Source organism: Melozone crissalis, unplaced genomic scaffold, assembly GCF_028551555.1.
Source record: "Melozone crissalis strain CALT ecotype California unplaced genomic scaffold, PUWL_Pcris_2 ptg000018l_1, whole genome shotgun sequence".
Classification (NCBI taxonomy): Eukaryota; Metazoa; Chordata; class Aves; order Passeriformes; family Passerellidae; genus Melozone; species Melozone crissalis.
This window is the reverse complement of record NW_026535796.1, coordinates 41,610,116-41,629,219: the sequence shown is the minus strand read 5'-3', so window position 1 is coordinate 41,629,219 and position 19,104 is coordinate 41,610,116. Positions and strand designations below refer to the sequence as shown.

General features: G+C 47.3%; 1 protein-coding gene across 1 annotated transcript; it reads right to left on the bottom strand.

Moving 5' to 3' along the window:
• Positions 1-2,963: 2,963 nt before the first annotated feature.
• FAM181A (family with sequence similarity 181 member A) lies at positions 2,964-3,833 on the bottom strand. Its single transcript, XM_054276280.1, has one exon. The coding sequence runs from the start codon at positions 3,831-3,833 to the stop codon at positions 2,964-2,966; it is 870 nt and encodes a 289-aa protein (XP_054132255.1).
• Between the last annotated feature and the right edge of the window lie 15,271 nt (positions 3,834-19,104).

Below are 19,104 nucleotides of genomic sequence, written 5' to 3'. Positions count from 1 at the left end.
TCGACCAGCCAAACACAAAAATACCCAGAAAAATTCTGAATCAATCCAAGCTTGAATAATTAATAATTCCATTGTTAATCTCTCATTGTTAATGAGAGAACAGTAAGTATTGCTAGAGAGGAGACAGAGTTGCTATTATTTGCAAACCTTTTGGAAAGTCTCACACATCCCCATTCAGGGATTTTGAATATACTTAACAATTGTCTTCTGTTCATTTGTGTTTTACTTCACTGCTGCTCCGGTTCAAAGCCCCAGCAAGGGCCACTGCCTGCTTTGGGCTGGGGGGGAAGGTTCCATATCACAAAGGATTTTGAAAAAGTAACATTAGTTCAAATCTGAGTGTAGGAGCATAAATATTTGAGTCAGAGGTAATTTAGAATGGTCTGTTTCAATCCTTCATCATAACTTTAAAACACACTTTTCTACTACATGGAGAACGTGGAGCAATATACATTCAAATAAAAAGGAGTTTTAAAAAATTAAAAAAAAAAAAGAAAGCTAGGAATTTAATATTCAAAATATAGAAACTTGGTTTTAACTCTCTTCTTCCTCTGGATTTCTTCAGAAATAAAATTTATACAGAGGCTATTCACTTTGCCAAGTATTTTAATTTTTACTAAAGTCCTTATTCTGGTGTGATCCACAGCACTTAGAAATTTCCCTAATTTCTCAAGGAGGAACAACACTTAAGCACAGCAACTACTGCAATACCAGTAGTTCATTCCATGAGCTGGTCTGGCCACCCAGATGGAAATCCAGACCAATGCCAAGGAGGCTGCTCTGCATTGATAGTACTGAAACAGAGTTCAGCATCTGGCTGCATCTGGATTATGGCAGCAACATAGAGCTACTGATGTGAGAAAAGCCCCCCATTTCCATGTAACAAAATCCCTTACCTACAGGACTGTAAATGAAAAGCTGTTGTTCTCCTTCCTTTAACTTCAATGGCTCTGGCTTCTGTTACACTCCTTTTGGAGAGGGACAAAGTTTCCTCATGGATTTTTTCCCAAAAAGGGAAAGGCATCTAAGTATGTTCCAATCTTTACTTCTGGATCAAGAGCTAACCTGAAGTCTTTGACCCATAGACTGGCTCTTTAGCTCCTCACACCTTGCATTTAGTTGCAGGTATCTGCTACCAAAGACATTTCCTGCTCTCTCTCCTGCAGTCCATACTGGCTTGATACATAAATGAAGTGCCATAGTGGGGAGAAAGCATTGAAAGCCATCACTATTTCTACTGTTTTCCGGCACCACAAACACATTACAGACATTGTTTCAATAGAAGTGAACATTGGTGAGATAGGTGAGGTTTAAGGAAATAGTAAACCACTTTTAGCCTGGGAGTAGAATCATAGAATATTTTAAGTTGGAAGGGACCCACAAGGATCATCAAGTGCAACTCTTAAGTGAATGGCTCATCGAGGGATCAAATCCACAACCTTGGCATTATTAGTACCAGGCTCTAACCAACTGAGCTAATCCCAGTGGTAGTTCATATCCTAATAAAAGTTGCAACCTGGTTATATAATACCAAGGCCATTAGAAGATACAAAATGATACTCTACAATTGCTTCAATTATAATTTTTTTTATTACTGCAATGCAGTGAAATGAAGCATTTTCTGGTTTTCCCCTTGTAGAGATGTCAGGAGTCATGGAGAGCTATGCTAATCACAGACCAAACCAAACAAGGCCACTTTTTATTGAGTCCTGGGAGAAGTTCCCATTAGCTTCAGCAACAGCATATTCGGGCCCTGGGAGATCATGGGTGTCCATTCTTTGGTCTTTTTTTGTCCCAAAATAAACTTGAGTTCAGTGATTTACTCCAGTATAACCAAATAGACACATACACTTGCAGTGTTAAACCTCTTATATCTCATTTCTGTGTCTTAGTACCACTTTCTCCATGGGTTTAAGAGAAATCTAACTTAAAAACACTTCCTAATAAATTCTCCAATGCAAATTTGTTTAAAAAATTTAGGAAAATGCTAGGCAAAACATTTACAGCCAGGTCTTGTGAAAACATCTTAAAATCAGGGGGAAAAAAAAGATATCTCTCAGCCAGAAATTAAGGCAGTCTATTCTTTACTTTTTTGTTCCATCACACCTAATGGTTTTGTGTTAAACTAATAATATTCCTCATTTATTCTGTTGATGCAGAGCAATTCCTGATGTGGAAATTCATCCCACTTTCATTTCACCATCTTAGCACTAGCTAATTACTTAGTAGTTAGCTAAGATTTGCTTATGGGGAAATTACTTCTGATTTGTATAAATCTGAACAGGCAGAGATTTCAGCCCTCATATCTCCCCACCAGTTGCAAGTCAAAGCAAGACTGCATTTGCAGAATAACCAAACTAAAATTACTTTCTTTCTTCCCTTATTTTTATCTTTTAATTCTGTCAGTATTTACATACAACAAGAGCTTGAATCAATCACAAGTGGTTTTTATATCAAATACCACCCTTCCAGTCTCTTGCATGCAAAACGAAATGACCTGAATATCTTGACTTCTCTGGAATTACTTGAAAAGACAAAAACTCTTTGAATTCATTTAATTCATTCCATTTCACTGCTGCTGCCGCAGGGCAGCCCCAGAAAGATGTTCCCACGTGGAGGAGGTCTCCTAGGTGTTACAAGCACGGCTAGGAGTGGCCCGCAGCCCCGCTCGCCGCGGCTCAGACAATGCCCATCCATGAAAGAGACCTGGTCATGCTCCGTGCCACCGGCTTGGCAAGGTTTATTCCCGATTCACCCCCGTGTACGGAGAGGAGAGTGCAGCTCAAGCACCTTCCCGGCAGTTCCTAATTCCCTGCGGCCCGCCCACGAGGCACAGGGTGCGATGGCCGGCCTCCTTCCCCTGCGGCTCGGCGCTGCCCTCAGCTCATGCCCGGAGGCAGGCCGGGCGTTCCGAACCCCCCTCGGGAGCTGTCGTGTTCGGCATGACTCCGACTCCCGCCCCGCTAAAGGTAGCCAAAAACATTGAAGATGGGAGGGGGGATGGCGGGCTTGGTGGGGATGGGTTTCAGAACCATGGGCCTGTAGAGTTTCTGCCCCGGCCCATCGGCCTCCTTGCAGAAGGGCGGCACCTCCGCCGGCAGCGTGGCCGCGCTCTTCCTCCACAGCCCCAGCCCCGGGAAGGGCGACGGGGGCAGCGCGCCCGGGGGCTGGTACACGCCTGGCCCGGGGCAGGGGAAGGGGCAGCAGGTCCAAGCACCCACTCGGCCCGAGAGGGCCCCGGCGGGGTCCTTGTCCCCGGCATGTGGCGCAGTGTCAGGGGGGCTCTCCGGGCCAGCAGCGTCTGGGCTCCGTTTGCTTTTCTTCCCCTCATAGGGAGGAGGGTCTCTGGGGGCTTGCAGCCCCTCAGGACTGGCAGCAAAGGCTCTGGCCGTCAGGCTCTGGGCCGGCCGTGGCTCTTCCCAGAAGGAGGCGGGGAGCTGTCGCTTCCTCATGGGCACCTGGTCGGGTCGGGCAACCTCGGGTTTTTGTTCCTGCAAAACCCGTTCCCCGGTGATTCTCTCCTCTGCCTCAGCTGTCTGCATCACCTTGTCGGCGGCAGCCCCGCCGTATGGGCTGGGCTCAGGTGCCTCGGGCAGGGGGCCGCGGGCCCGGTCCTCTGCCCCCCTGCGCCAGCCGCACTCAGGGGCTTTGCTGGGGTGACACCGTGGGATCCGTGAGTACTTCTGAGAAAACCTCTTGAGCTGCTTCTGCAAATATTTTCTGTGATCAACTGATCGGCGACAAGGAGCCGATTTATCCAGAGCCGCTTTGATGTCGCTCGAAGCCAGGTTAACGAAGTTCAGTAGAGTTTTTACCTCGCTGTCCGATGCCATCTCACTGAATGCACCGCGCAGAATTTCCCATGAAAAGTTTATAATCCTTCTTCAGACAAACCACGGCAAACCTGCGAAGCATGAGAGGCAGACTTTTGAGCAACAAGCTTTGGTTCAAACAGCACTGAGCAAACGGACGGAGGACATGTCAAACTTCTCAGCCTCACAAACAAGTTGTCGGTCGGCGCGCTGCCATGCAGGGGAGCTGCCGTGGGAGCGGACGCGTGCCCGCAGCCCATGGCCCCGCACGGCTGCCCTGCACACCCCGCACGGGGAGCGGCCCATAGGGACAGCACGGCTGCCCCGGCACACACCGCACGGGGAGCGGCCCATAGGGACAGCACGGCTGCCCCGGCACACACCGCACGGGGAGCGGCTCACAGGGACAGCACGGCTGCCCTGCACACCCCGCACGGGGAGCGGCCCATAGGGACAGCACGGCTGCCCCGGCACACACCGCACGGGGAGCGGCTCACAGGGACAGCACGGCTGCCCTGCACACCCCGCACGGGGAGCGGCCCATAGGGACAGCACGGCTGCCCTGCACACCCCGCACGGGGAGCGGCCCATAGGGACAGCACGGCTGCCCTGCACACCCCGCACGGGGAGCGGCTCACAGGGACAGCACGGCTGCCCTGCACACCCCGCACGGGGAGCGGCCCATAGGGACAGCACGGCTGCCCTGCACACCCCGCACGGGGAGCGGCCCATAGGGACAGCACGGCTGCCCTGCACACCCCGCACCGGGAGCGGCTCACACGGACAGCACACCCCGCACGGGGAGCGGCTCACAGGGACAGCGGCTCAGCGCCTAATCTCGTTAGGGAGCGCTGAGCTGGACAGAGCCGCGGTGGCCGCCCTGTTAGCGAGCACGGACACTCACCCGGCGAGCGGCAGATGCTTTTCTCACCGGTGCTTGCGGCAGCGTCGCTGCAGAGGAGAGAGAGGGAGAGAGAGAGAGAGCCCCTTCCCTGCTAATCTCGTTAGGCAGGTTACACACCGCCAACCTCGGCGGAGGCAGCCGGGGCCCGCCAGTGTTTGGATGTAGTTTAGCAAGCACTTGAGCAAGCTGAATGAATATCGACTCCAGCGAGTTCGGGGCTCTCCCAGGCCAATCAGAAGCCACTTTGCCAAATACAAAGCATCCCAATCAGGCATCAGCCTCCCCTCCTTGCATTCTTTGCCATCACAAATTGTCTCCATGGGGACAGCCGCAGAAAGACAGCTAATAAATACAATCATTTCCCCATGATTTCTACCATTCTCCCTATCCCCTTCACCCCGATGAAAACCTTTCATTTTAAAATTACACAATCCAAAGCAAAAATGCTGAAGATCAGTTAAGAAAGTTTAGACACCCTTTTCTCTGCATTCTCGAAAGCTGTCTGTGGGCTGATACTAAACATGCTTCATTGGCACGGGACAATATAATACGGGGGACTGGACTAGCCTACTTTTAACTGTTCCCCATCGGAGCATTTTTTTTTAAGGGGAGGATGATGTCACAAAAAGGTAGGAAAGGAACAAATCTCTAAAGAGATGTGCAGATATCCATGGAAAGGGAGCTTGAGCGCTCAAGAATCTTGTCTTTATGTTTGCCCCCTCAATTGAGTTACACAAAAGCTGAATTACCCATTCAAACTACCCGAACAAAAGGATGGAGTTGGATAGTACTCTTGCATCTGTAGTCAAACAGTTAGAGACTTAAATCGAGTCGTCATGATGGAGAAAGAGTTAGACAAAGCCCATAGAATTGCCATCAGCAAACATTTTCCTGTGTCATATTAGTGGGTCTCCATGACTCCCCCTGGCCTGGGGACAATAGCACAAGTTTGCACACTCGACTACTGTCACCCTGCCAACGCTGGCAAGGAGCAGAAACAGGACAATCCTTTAAGGGGAAAGCATGCCCGCTGCAGGGAAGGTAAGAAGAGAGGGAAGAAAAGGCGTGTGAAATGCTAATTGAACTGCTTCCTTTACTGATCCAGAGTTATGCAAGCCCTCTGCCTTCTCCAAGGCTTGTCCCTAAGGGGTGACAATTACTTAAAAGCACAGTAAAACCTGGAGCTGGAGGAAAAGGAGAGCTGAAGAGCTGCCCTTGGTGTGCACTGATGACACAGAGCTGGCAGGAGCCTGTATGCCAGCCAGCACCCGCTGCCTCCCACAGCTGAAGAAGCTTTGCTCCTGCTCTCCAGTTCCCAGTACCCCAGAGATGGGAGGACTGGATAGGGGCACAGCACCTATGTACCCATCATCAGGGACATACTGCCAGCTCTGAACCAAACACTGATGTGTGCTGAGGAAAGCAGGGACTGAAGTCCAAGACATTTTGCAAGTAAAATCTGTTTTACCATTATGAAGCATCAAAGGCCTGAGCATTGAGGGATGAAAACAACCGCATTTTACATGTATTTTACTGACTGTTATTTTATTTTATTTCTATTTATCCAGTTTTCATCACAGGAAGGCAAGATCCAGACTATGCCATTATATGAAAGTCTGGGCAGAGGCCTCAGGGATGACTTCATGATCCCTGTGTTGGTTCACTTATCCCACTCACACCTTTTCTCTCAGTCTGGCCTGAGCCATATGTGGTGATGCCCAGGCTGAGGTGTTTCTGGTCTAGGGACACCCTGGGTCAGCAACAGAATGTGCTGCAGAGCTGTTGGCAGCATGGCTGTAGCACAGTGGCTGATTTGCTACTTGCAGGTGTGCCTCTCTCCTCCTAGTGTCTGTGTGGCCTGCACAGACACTTCTGTGCAGTTGAGGCTGCAGGGAGAGGTTTTGTTCAGCTCATTCAAAGAGATGCATACCAAGGGGTCATGTCTCTCTTTGCAGGAATAAACCGGCTCCTGTGCTTGAGGTTTCAAACTCAGCCTGGGACACCACATTTCATGGTGCAGTCTCCCACTAGAGATACTTGGTTTCCCAAGGGAAAAAGGGAGAGAGATAGATAAGTGACAGGTGCCTGGGAGACAAAGATTATGTCAGGATATTAATGAACTATGTCCTTAGAGGCCTGGGAAACTCGTGCCATGTATTATGAGACCTACATCCAATCATGGGGGCTCCAGAACCCAGGCTGTGCTGTGGGCCTGAGGGCTAGTGGGTTGGCTGGATTGAGGAGGGTGGATGTGACTTGCCTGCTTACTGGGGGATAACAGACCTGCACACCTCCAGCACACTCACTGCAGGAGCCCTTTCTGAGCTCCTGTGCTACAGCCATGCCCATCTTCTCCCAGGAGGATGCTCGTGCAGGATGTGGCTCCTTGGGCAGCACATGGCAGGGGTGGAGGAGCTCCCCACGCCTTGCTATGCTGTCTGCTTTGCCATCCCATTCCCCTGCAGCTGGTAACAGTGGGGTGCCAGAGGGGAATGAACCAGCAAGCAGGATTTGAAAACCAGAGCAACCCACCCTTTCAAGGTCAGACTCAGGTTGAGCTGCACAGGGTTTTCTCTAAGAGGCCACCGGAGCCCTTTTGTTCCTCGCTGCTCTCGCCATGTTCATCCCAATGTACATGTGAAAGGAACAATTAACAATAGGGCACTCCTCTATGAGGATCCAATGCACTTTGAAGTGTCCACCAAGCAAAGGCTCAAGAATGATACATCATTTTCCACTGTGAACATGTCAAACTAGTACAGCAATTGAAAAAATGTCTCCACATGCCTTCCCAGCATGCAGACAGGGACCAGCTGGAGAGCTACTTCATATCCGACATGTCACCTCCTGACAGCTGTCTTCTTGGGAATTTTTGGTATGTAAAGTTTTCTAACTCCTTTTTTTAAGTAAAGCACAAGAATAAATTCATTCACTTGAAAATTGCAGCCAGGCCTTTTCTAAAATGAAGCATTTCCTTTGAGACTAAATGAAGAAAAGAGGAAAGAAGATTTTCTTGCACAAATATATCTGCAAACTTTTTTTTTAATTGGGTCACTACTTGTAAGCATTGTCAACTTTTAGTCGCTTCTACACCAAAATCTCACAAAGTTTTTTTCCAGGCTGAGGGGCCCATTTAGCAAAGGTATTCCAGCATTAGTTTATCCTGAGCCATGTGAGCACACCCACTAATGAAAATGCACGCCATTACCTGGGGCAGAGATCCCTCCCCATCAGTGCCACAAGCATTTCAAATAGCAGGAACGCCTAAATTGTGCTGGGAAAGCAAAAGGCAGCTCAGTGAACGACTGAGCAGTACAGAGGGGATACAGAGGAAGAGAGGAGAAAAATAAATTCCCACTGTTTTATAAATTTTTTAAACTATTTTTCCCCAATTGGGTGACAGTACTGTAACTCCTTGTTGAGCCTAATGGATGTGGACTTTGAAGCAAAGAAAAAATGGGGCTCCAACTGTTTTGAAATGTTAGAAAGTTAGCTGGAACATCACAGATGTGCCACATGTGAATTGTTCCTTTTCTTTGTCCAGTCAACTATGGGCAGTTAAAAGCAAAGATAATTTAGTTGCATGATCTGTTTTAACTTGCCTAAGTCTCTGTTTTGTCTTCACACTTGAAAAGGAGAGCCAAGAACCTGAGGGGAGGTGGTGATGATTCATGGTGAAACCAGAAGTACTGGCCTGGAGAGGAGTAATATTGGTATGGAGGAAGACCACTAAACCTCTTCCTTTGGAATCCTGATTTTAGATTGCATGTTGACAGTGACTGAAGTGGAAAGACATTAATGATGCACTGATGGCATAAAAATGGAAGATGCTATTTAACATCACACTGCAATAATTGGGTGACCTTAAAGGTGAATGCAATGGGAGAGGAAAGGATTGCAGTAACTCTGAGCCACAGAGCTCAGGAACTGATAGCAGGAATTTCTGTCATGAGGAAAAATGTTATTGTCTGTCAATGAGAAGGGAAATCAGGTCATAGGATAAAAATGAATTTTCCTTCATCTAGTCTGACCTTCAAAGTGTGTGGAGGGGAGAGGGATGAGGGAGGAAGGTGGTGTGGTGCTGATGGCACTCAGGATCTCAAACTGGCTAAGAGCCTGGCCCCAGCCTGGGATGGAAGCTTGTCCATTCCAGGACCTGCAGGCTCATTTGAAAGTGATGTCTGACAGTGTGTGACTGCAGAGGGGTGCAGCCAAAGGCCTTAGCATTCCTTCCTGCACCCAGCATGCAGGCCTGCAGACAGCAGCAGGGACATCCCTCCCTGGCACTGACACTCACACAGCCTGGTGCTGCCCCAGAGCTGAGTCCTCTAAGCTCAGGGAAAAAGAATATGGGATTTCTTGCCATTCTTGTGCTATCCACTTGTTCCCTTTCCTCATCCTCCACACCTTCTTGTTGAAACTAACACCTCTGCTCCCGAGAGAACAGCAGCCAGGCACTCCAGCGGATGAAGCTTTGACTCTTTCCCCACCCTCCTTTTTTTTCCCCCTCTTGACAGTCTGCTTTGACCTGAGTGACATCCTCTCTTTGCTTTCAGTCCCTGATTTTCTGCACTTGGGGACAGACTTTGAGCAGGCAGTAAGTGTTGAGGCCGTGCAGACAGCACGGGGGGGCTGCTGTGCCCCAGAGCCTGCCATTCAGGCAGATGGTGGAGGGGGCTGATGTGAATAGCTCCTGTCAGTCTCACAGAGAGAACTTTACAATTGTGCTACGTGTTGGACTGCACGTGACTAATGCCATTCTTCTGCAGGCTGCAGGCAGGACACAGCTGTTTCTTTAAGGAGAATTTTGTTTTTCTGGGCAGAAAAAGAAGCACCCATGACAATATTGTAACCATGTATCCAGTATTATGCTCCATAATTGGGTGTGATCAAAGCCCATCCTGCCTTTCGCTGTCTCGCTTTCTGGTAAATAAGATAATGCTTTTTAAAAAAGCATGGCCTTGGCTTGGTCCTTCTGAAGGTTTAAATTCTGTCTCCCCACATGGCAGGTATGCACTGAAAAAAAGCAACAGGGCCAAATATAGGTTTCTTTACATAATTCTGGAGTAAATAAGTATTTCAAGAGCAGGATGAACTCCATGACACCAGACAGGGTGTGTCTGTTGAAGAGAAACAGACATGCAAAAAGAATTCAGAAAATACAGACATTAATATAAACATATGAAAGGGTGGCAACGTTCTGTTAAAAGCTGCAGAATAAGAAACACACAATGGGCTTTGGACAGGGAAGGAGAGTGCATGGTACAGAAGAGCCATGCCAGACCAGAAGGGTAGTGTGTTCCTCCTGCCCACATTTTGGCCAGGCTCACAGCCCTGCTCCCTGCTCCCCTCTCTTTGGCAAGGCTTCTCCCCATGGGTGTTTCTGCACTGAAATCCGTGCTGGGCTCCCAGCTCCCCAGCCCAACACTCCTGACACTCCTGCACCTGCATTCTCTTACCACAGGGCATGGCTCTGTACCACAGCCCAGCTGGGGCTGCACTTGCACTTGGACGAGGTGCAGGCAGCCCCAGGCAGTGCTGCCCTGGGCTGGCCCCCATGCCAGGGTGACCATGAGGCTTCAGGCAGGCAGTAATCTATCTAGCAAGGCATAATGTGTGGTTCTGCCCCTAACAATTCCTTCTGGCTGCCTCCCTTGCTGTATTTCCAGACACGGTGTCTGCCCCTAGCGCTGGTGAATCAGCCCTTGGAGTGTGGAGCAGGCAAGAGCCTTGGTTTGGCTGGTGTGTGAGCATCACCCACAGATGTGTGCAGGAACTGGCTCAGCACAGGGGGAGTTCAGAGAGGATGAGCTTTGCTTAAAGCACTTGGACCATCCCCTCTAAAGGGTGAGCCAGGAGGTGTCTGAGCAAAAGGGTGTCTTTGATCTCTTTCTTCTCCTTCCATTAAAGAGCCACTGAGGCTGTAACAAGCTGCATTTCTGTGGCATAGCAGTCCCAGCTCAGACATTGTGCAGCACAGATTGACCTTGGACCCACACTTGTTTGAGGTATTTCATACATAGGATTGATAGAGACAATAAAAGCTAATACTAGCTACTATTTTAGTTTCTCTTTGTTGAGAAACAGTTAGAAATAACTGGTCATTATTGTCAAACCAAAAAACATTCCTTCCGTACCTATAATGGCAGAAATAGCTGATGAACAACAACCCTCTTCTCGGACCAGATCTTCAAATTTTCTTGGTGGTTTGCCGTACAAAAGCTATGAGGGAGCTCCTGCAGTCCCAAGTGTCCTACGGGAGGGATGCTAAGATAAAGACTCAGTATCCACCCTAGCTGGGCTGAACTATACATGCAGAAGGCTTAGACAAAACTACAGATTTCTAAATCTTCTCTACACTCCCTGTTGTCTTGATTGGTAACTTTAGCACTGTTCATGGTTTGGGGAATTCAGCCACCTTTGCAGTAGGCAGCTGTTGCACAAGGAAGTAGAACCAGCTTGTACCATGTTCAGTGTCATCCCTCCATCCCAATTTTGGAAGTGTCCTTCTCTAAAACTGACTTTATGCTTCAAAGGAATATGTGAAGGTGACAAGGGCTGCAGCTGTTACTGAGGGTCCCTGTGGGAACCCCTAGAACAGTCCATAGGAGGTGAGTGCCAGCAAATGAGAAGTGCCAAGTGCACACTGCACTTGATGAGCAACCTGGGCACAAGAAGCTTTTCAGGGCCTGCTGTTCCGCAGGTTGGGTAGATGGAGAAACTTCCACAGAAAAGGCAATAATCATCATAGAGACTGAAGAACCAGGCACTTCTCTACAGTGCCAGCTGCTGCCACCCTCACTGCCCTCATGGTCTCAAGTGCGCACCCTTGAGCTGAGCACCGAGGCTAAGTGGGTATGTCAGGTCTGCCTTTCAGAGTGGTGCATTTGATTCCTAGGCTCTGTTGACCCAGGTAGGTGGCCATCGCCTGTGGGAAACGCCGGGAGCAGCCCGGCCGCCCGTGCGCCCTTCCCGGGGATGGCCGGGAGAGCCCGAGGGGGCCGTGCGGCGGCGGGGCCGCGAGGGGGCGCTGCGGGAGCCCGACTGGGCCCGGCCGCGCTGCCACGAGCGTGAGCGGCGTTCCTGCTGCACGCCCGCGGCCTGCCGTCCTGCAGCCTGTCGTCCTGCCTCGGGCCCTGCCTGCCTGCCTCCTGCCCTGCCTGCCTCCTTCCCTGCCTCCGTGCCTGCTGGCCTGCCTGCCTGCCTGCCTCTGTGCCTGCCTGCCTCCTGCCCTGCCTGCCTCCTTCCCTGCCTCCGTGCCTGCTGGCCTGCCTGCCTGCCTCCCTGCCTGCCTCCTTCCCTGCCTGCCTGTCTCCTTCCCTTCTGCCTCCTTCCCTGCCTACCTCCGTGCCTGTCTCCTTCCCTGCCTGCCTGCCTCCTGCCCTGCCTGCCTCCTGCCCTGCCTCCGTGCCTGCTGGCCTGCCTGCCTGCCTGCCTCCGGGCCGTGCTGCTCTCTGGCCGGGCAGCCGCAGCCTTTACTCTGGCCGGAAAAGCCAGCATCAGGCGTTAATTGTTATTTATAACAAACGCCCTCCCCTCTTCTTCTTCACTCGGCGATGCGGAGTGCGGTCGGGAGGTGCTCTCCTCTCCCCGCTCGTGTAAAATGCACCAGGGGAGTAGGAGAAACCATCGCGGGCGAACAAACGAGCTTTTGTGTCCACGGGTCCCTTGCTGGGCAGAAGGTTCAAAGACTCCTGAGCAATCCAGCCTCAGAGCTCCCTCAGTTCAGTGATGCCTGGGCAATCCAGCCTCAGAGCTCCCTCAGTTCAGCGGTGCCTGAGCAATCCAGCCTCAGAGCTCCCTCAGTTCAGTGATGCCTGAGCAATCCAGCCTCAGAGCTCCCTCAGTTCAGTGAGGCCTGAGCAATCCAGCCTCAGAGCTCCCTCAGTTCAGTGGCGCCTGAGCAATCCAGCCTCAGAGCTCCCTCAGTTCAGTGGTGCCTGAGCACACTCAGCACTTCCCAGGTGCTTGAGTCCAGTTCTTCAGGACCAATCCTGCATAAAGCATCAGGAACATTGACAGAGGAAAATGGGGTCTGCAGAACATACTGCACTGAAGAAACTGAGCAAATCACAAAGCCAATATTAAAGTACTGATGATCAGAATCAGTCTCTGCTGGAGTCAGTATTTGCTCCAGGTGTTCTGGGCTCATTACTGAAGCCAAATTTTAAATGAGCATGGATTTTTACAGTTACCAAATTAGGTTCCATCTTGAGTTTTCATTAAAAATACAAGAGCTGGGTACTTGGAACAGATTAGCACTCTGCTTTCCTGGGATATAAGAGTGTTTATATCCACTGGGATCCTATAGTGGGTGTTGATGGGAGGCAGCAAGGGTTGGTATGTGCTTCTGCAGAATGTAAAGGACTTAGAACTCTAATATGGTGCATTAAAAAAACTAAAACCACCCAAAAAAAAAAATCATGTTTATTAGCCTTAACACAGTCTTTTCAACTATCTTTTGCAGAGAGAATTCAAATAAAGAAAAAAAAATACTCAATTATTTATGACAAATAACAAGAATACATTGTCTAAAACCTAATTTTCAAGTCTGATGTTAGGTCTGGTATTTTTCTTTTTTCTTTCTGCCCTCAATGAACCTGGTACATCTGTCACTGTTGCACAAGCTAGATCTGTGCAAGGAACTGCCAGGCATGAGCAGAGCTTCATATGAGAGACAGTGATACTGGGAGTCCTGGTCTGATCCATCATGAAAACCAGGGAAATGAATCCAGGTGGATGGTGCTTTTAAGCAGTGCTTCACTCACAAAAATTCTATAATAAGTAGCTCGGGGTGAATGAGAAGATTTGTAGCTATTTCTGAGAGTAGCTGAAATGTCTATTACTTGCAGTGTGATTTGCACCTTGACAATGTAATGTAACAGACTTGATATCTGATGAGACTTTTATATCTGAGGAGGCTTTTATACTTAAAATACTTACCAGAATTTGTATTGTTTTCTTCATGAAAGCATATTGTGAAGCTCACTCAAGGACAGCAGAGAGTGATACAAACAGCGCTTTGGCACAACTTTGGCAGTCCTCAGCCTAGTGACTGCTGTTTGTTCTAGCACAGAGGGATGACACAAAGTAAACTTGAAGAGACTCACCAGTTTGCCAGCCTGACTGAAGCCAAGCTCTGCACCTGCCTGTTAGAGAAAGACTTGTAGACTACAGAGCTGCCTGTGCTGAGAATGAATGGGAAAAAAAGGTTGAAAATGCAACTTGCTGTCCTGCTAGAAGTCTCCTCACTTATAAGAAGAGGTATAAGCATATTATGTGTGTTGCTCCAGATCCCACTTTAGGGGAACACATGAGCACAGATTTTGTGCACTGCACAGATGTCAGCACAGACTTACTCACATGGACTCTAATAAATGAACTTCTGATTAGCAGCAGTCAGTTCTCCCTAACACTCTTCTTTGGTACAATACAAAAGGCTACTCCACTGCACTCCCATGCTCAACAGAATGCTCATTCTTGGATACTGAAGGAGTCCCCATACCTGAGCTGGTAGAGAAATCACCCTCAGTTGAAGAGCTCAGTCTAGGTGTACAGAACCCTTAGGATTAATTTTGTTGGAAAATGCAAAAGGTTGACATTTCTGATAAACAGGTAATTATACCTGCATTGTTGCTAGAGCTGAAGCTTTGATGGGGAGGTGGAACAACTGTGGGCAAAGAGAATCACAGACAATCTCTGTAAAGCAAACCTTTGTGGATAAACGGACCCAAGCCAAACAATGAGGACAAAATACCATCCAACTAAGTGTGCTAAAAGAGCTCAAATATGAAATTGCTGAGCTACCAAAGCAGAGCTTAAGCCAACCACCATCTCAAGGAGCAAAAGTGAGTAATGTGGTAGGTAGATGTATGAGTGACAGAATAAATAAAGCAACATTTTCTCTGGACTGGTGGTAAATTTACAAAAGGCGTTTCCAAGGGCTTATGTTGGGCTTGGTGCTGTTCACCACCTCTGTATGTGACATGTCAAAATGTGTGAATACTGGCAAAGTTTGCAGATGATGCAAAATTATTCACAATAATCAAAGCTAAAGCTGACTGTTGCAGAAGGAGCTTGTAATACCAACTGACAGTGAAGTGCCAGATGAAATTCAATATTGACAAGTAAAAAGTAAGGCACTTAGGGAAAAAATAACTCTACTTATACATGTGCAGTGACAGTCTCTAGATAGAAACACTTAAGAAAGATCTTAGGTAACTAAAATTAAGGTATGAGGCTTTTGAAAACATCACTTACTGCCCTGCAACAGTCAAAAGGCAAATTGGATAGTAGGAGTTGCTGAATGAGGGAACACAATAAAGTAGAACAGAAAATAATATTACAGCCCCGATCTGATAAGTTTCAAAAAGATATAGAACAGATAGCAAGGATGGTCAGAGTTTTGTAACAGTGTATTTTTCAGGAAAGACTAAATTAGAGCTTTTCAGCTTGGCAAGAAGACTACCTGAGGAGATTGATATATGTGTATAAAATCACTAATGGCATGGAAAAGGTAAACAGGACAAGCTTTATTTGTGTTTCTCCAATGCAAGAATTAGGGGTAACAAATTGAATTATCCTACAGTAGATCTAAACCATAAGGAAGGAATTTTCCACATTATGCATTAAACGATGGAACTTGTTGCCAAAACAGCAACTTGTTCTTGCACAAATATGTTTAAAAAACTTAGACAAAATAATGTCATATAGGACCAGTATTAAGATGAAATATCCGCCTTTAACCTGTAGCTCAGAGGCTCCTGAAATTATCAATCATCAAAAGCACAGACCATTGTGTACTGACTGGCCTTGTTCTTATGCACGTCTTTAAATATCCACATGGGCTGACATCTGAGGTCAGGTCCTGGACTGTAGAGACCTTTAATCACAATCAGTAGAGCATTTTCTTTTGAAGGAATGGGAAAATGCATCCTGGATATATTATAAAGTAATATATATTACTTTATAATATATCCAGGCAAGGCAAGGGGCATACTGGAACTATACGAAAAACAAGGTCCAGTTCTCTCTACCTGCTATTTAAAAGTTTGTTTGGGACAATTCTGCATTGATAGCAATTTTGTTTTGATCCTCATAAAAAGACATCTGCAACTCAGAAAGGTTTATTTATGATTTCTTTAGAAGATTAAGCTGTTCTAAGGGTAGCTAACATAATTCAAAGTGTCATCCGTCATGAAAAAAATATTTTTTGAGAAGATTTTGTTGTTGCTGTTGCGTTATGGTCTCAGTCACAGCATCTTTCCTTACACCAGAATATCCAGTACTAAGCCCATCAAAACAAAACTCCCAGTCCAGTTCTGAAGGCAGCAACATCCTGCTTACCTCTGAAGCTTCTCTCCAGCCTGGTGAAAGTCAGGGTGGCCATTCATTTCCATACATTTGAGAGTGTGTGTGTGTGTGTGTGTGTGTGTGTGTGTGCGTGCTTGCAGATTTGTGGCACAGGAGAAAGTCCAGGCGGAGAGAGAGAAAATTACATTCTTATTTGTTTGTTTGCTGGCCCTGTCAGGGGTTCAGATGCAGTAGCTCAGTAGCACAGTATCTGCATCCAGGCAGAATCTGGGGTCTAAGACAAAAAGTAGGCAATTGTTGAGGGCACCACACACTTGCCAGCAGCCAGGTGTGGGCTTTACAGCAGGAGTAGACAAGCTCCTGGGGCAGCACAAATTCAATTTTGTTCAACTTGCTGAGTCTCACGTTGCAGTGCCTGGTCTGCAAACACAGGAGGCACATTCCCAATGGAGCTAAAACCACTGTGATGGAGCTGTTCCTGCTGTCCCACTTTAACACACAGATTTCATGATCATATTTGAAGACATACTTGACACCTAGACAAAAGCCAAAGACTTTAAGATTTCCTGGAATGAGACAAATACCCATCCTCAGCCCCACGAGCTTTCAGATACTGCAATGAAGTATTTGGTAGAAAAACTTTGGTTGCTTTCTGTTCCAAACAGCTCAGCTTTGATAAATGCAGCAGGATTGATCTGTGCTGTGCATCCCTTAACTGAGTTACATGTATAATCCTCCCTGGAACAGAACATTTACATTTCACTGACCTAGTTGAAAAAATGCATTAATTTTAATTTATGCAAAATTCTCCCAATAGAAGAGTGAGAGGAGAGAGGCTATGTCTTATTTGCAGTCCTTGCCTGCTTGGAGCTAGAAGTGAAGCCAACTTTTTAATCAGGATTTTTTTGAAAATACTGAAGCATTTCAATGGGTGTCTTGTTCATATAAATCCAGACAGAGCTTTTTTGCCTTCCATATATCTCACACGGTCACAAATACAAAATATGCCATTAACCTGTCTCCTCTCCACTGAATGGTGCCTCTGTGCCTCTGGAGACCCTGGGGCAGTGGGGCACCAGGGACAGTTTAACACAGACTTCAGCCAGACACCTCATTTCATCTCCCCCTGTTGCACACCTTTCTGGAGGCTGATCCCATATGGAGATGATAGAGAACTTTATTGTTGAAGAAGGAAGTTAACGGTGCATGTTCCTATGTCATCTGACCTGAAAATCCCCAAGAGCATAGTTAGCCCTCAGCCCAGCCCCAGTGCTGCAGCTCTCTCAAAGGATAAATGGCCAGTAGTGTTTGTGAGAACTGGTTGTGTAGCTCAGAATTTGACTGTAGGGTCACTTCATCTCTCTCAGTAAGTCAAACACAGCAGGTGCATGTACCAAAGGGACTGAATAGAGGGCGGTTTAATATTGCCTCAGCATGGAAAATCAGAGGGATAGATGTCCTCATGGTAGAATTCCCTTTACTAAGGATTACTTTGGGGTCTTGACTCAGAAATGTTGCTGCTACTGCAGCCAGCCAGCCCCGTTTCTACATGGGAGGTTGTCAGAGCAAGGAATAGCTAGGAACCATCATTTTTTGCTCAGCAGGCTTTTTGGCAGCTACCAGCATTGCTGTAGTCAGTGTGAAGTAAACCAATTAAGTAGCTTTTCATGCCAAAATGGCCCAGGAAAAGGAGAGCACCACAATAGCTAAGTCATCTTCTTTCCTCCTGCTTAAAGGGTAGATTTGGGGCAGGTGAGCGCAAAGTCCTTTCTCTGTCCCTGGAGGCTCAAACCCAGCCTGCCTTATTCATGCTGACAGCCCAGCTGTGGCTGAGGGGGCTCTTTTCTCTGTGCCCAGAGCAGGAGCTGTGCGAGCCTGAACAATGCCACAGCTGTCCACAGGAGCCTGTATGTGACCCGGGGGAGCAGCTCAGAAAGCCACTGATCAGGGGAGATGTTCAGATCCAGACTCTGCCATGAGCCCTCCCAGAAACATCAAAGGCAGCCTGTGCTCATGCAGTTTTGCTGCACAGCATGTGGGCTCATGTAGTCCTTGACAGCTACCGGGTAAACACAGGAACCACAACCTGAGCAAGGGAGAGGAAAAAAAGTAAACATAGAGGTATCTGCAACTGTGTGATTTTTCCATCTCCTTATCATGTAGTACCCCTGCTGTTTGTAGTCTTGCATCTTTTTTTGTTTCAAATTCACCTTTGTTGTAACTCTAGGAATGAGAAAAACGTCCCTTGTAGGTGCAAGTAAGCATCTGTGTTTATTGGAGTATCACAGGGATGAATTTTATTACTAATGTGTAAGGGCAAGAGCCACCATGCTTTCAGGAGATTGCTGCCCACCTGACATGATATTTTTTCATGGTTGGTGGTATCTTTAGCTTACAGTAAAGCTCATTTTAGATGGAAAGTACTGTAGATGCTTTGCTCATTGCCAATGGAAACGCGATGGTGTGTGTTGGAGATGAGGGGAGGGAGAACGACCATCCTCTAATGCATTGAACTCCCATTTTATTGATCAATCAATCACCTTAAATAACAGTGTTAACGAACTTCATGCATAGTCTGTAATCCAATTTCATGATAGGCTAACAGAGAAAACTCTAACCACTCCTTTTGTTTTAGAATACCTACAATTGTTTATTAAAAACAGAACCAGTGTTCCCAAAGCTTTCACATCTGTTCCCAGGGTGTCATCTTTTCCCAGAGACGGTGTTCTGCTTGTTATGGGAAGACAGTCTGAGAACTTTATTGTTTATAAAGAGAGTCTAATTGTTTATAGAAATCAGAAGGCTGAGAATTGCATTAGGACTGCTTTACTTTTTCCTCTTACTTTTCTCTCAATTGTATGTCTCATGGCCTTTTTCTTTAAGCCATTCTTGAACTAAACTCTCCACAGGTGTGTTCTCAGTAAGGCTCTGAATGTGCTTATCTCCAGCTGTTTAACACAGATATTGCTGAAGAAGGGCAATCCCTGCCCTAGACTGCAGCTGCTCTGAGAGATACAGTATCATAAAATGCAGACAGTGATTTGTGGCAATAGAGAATTTTTTCTTCTTTTCCCC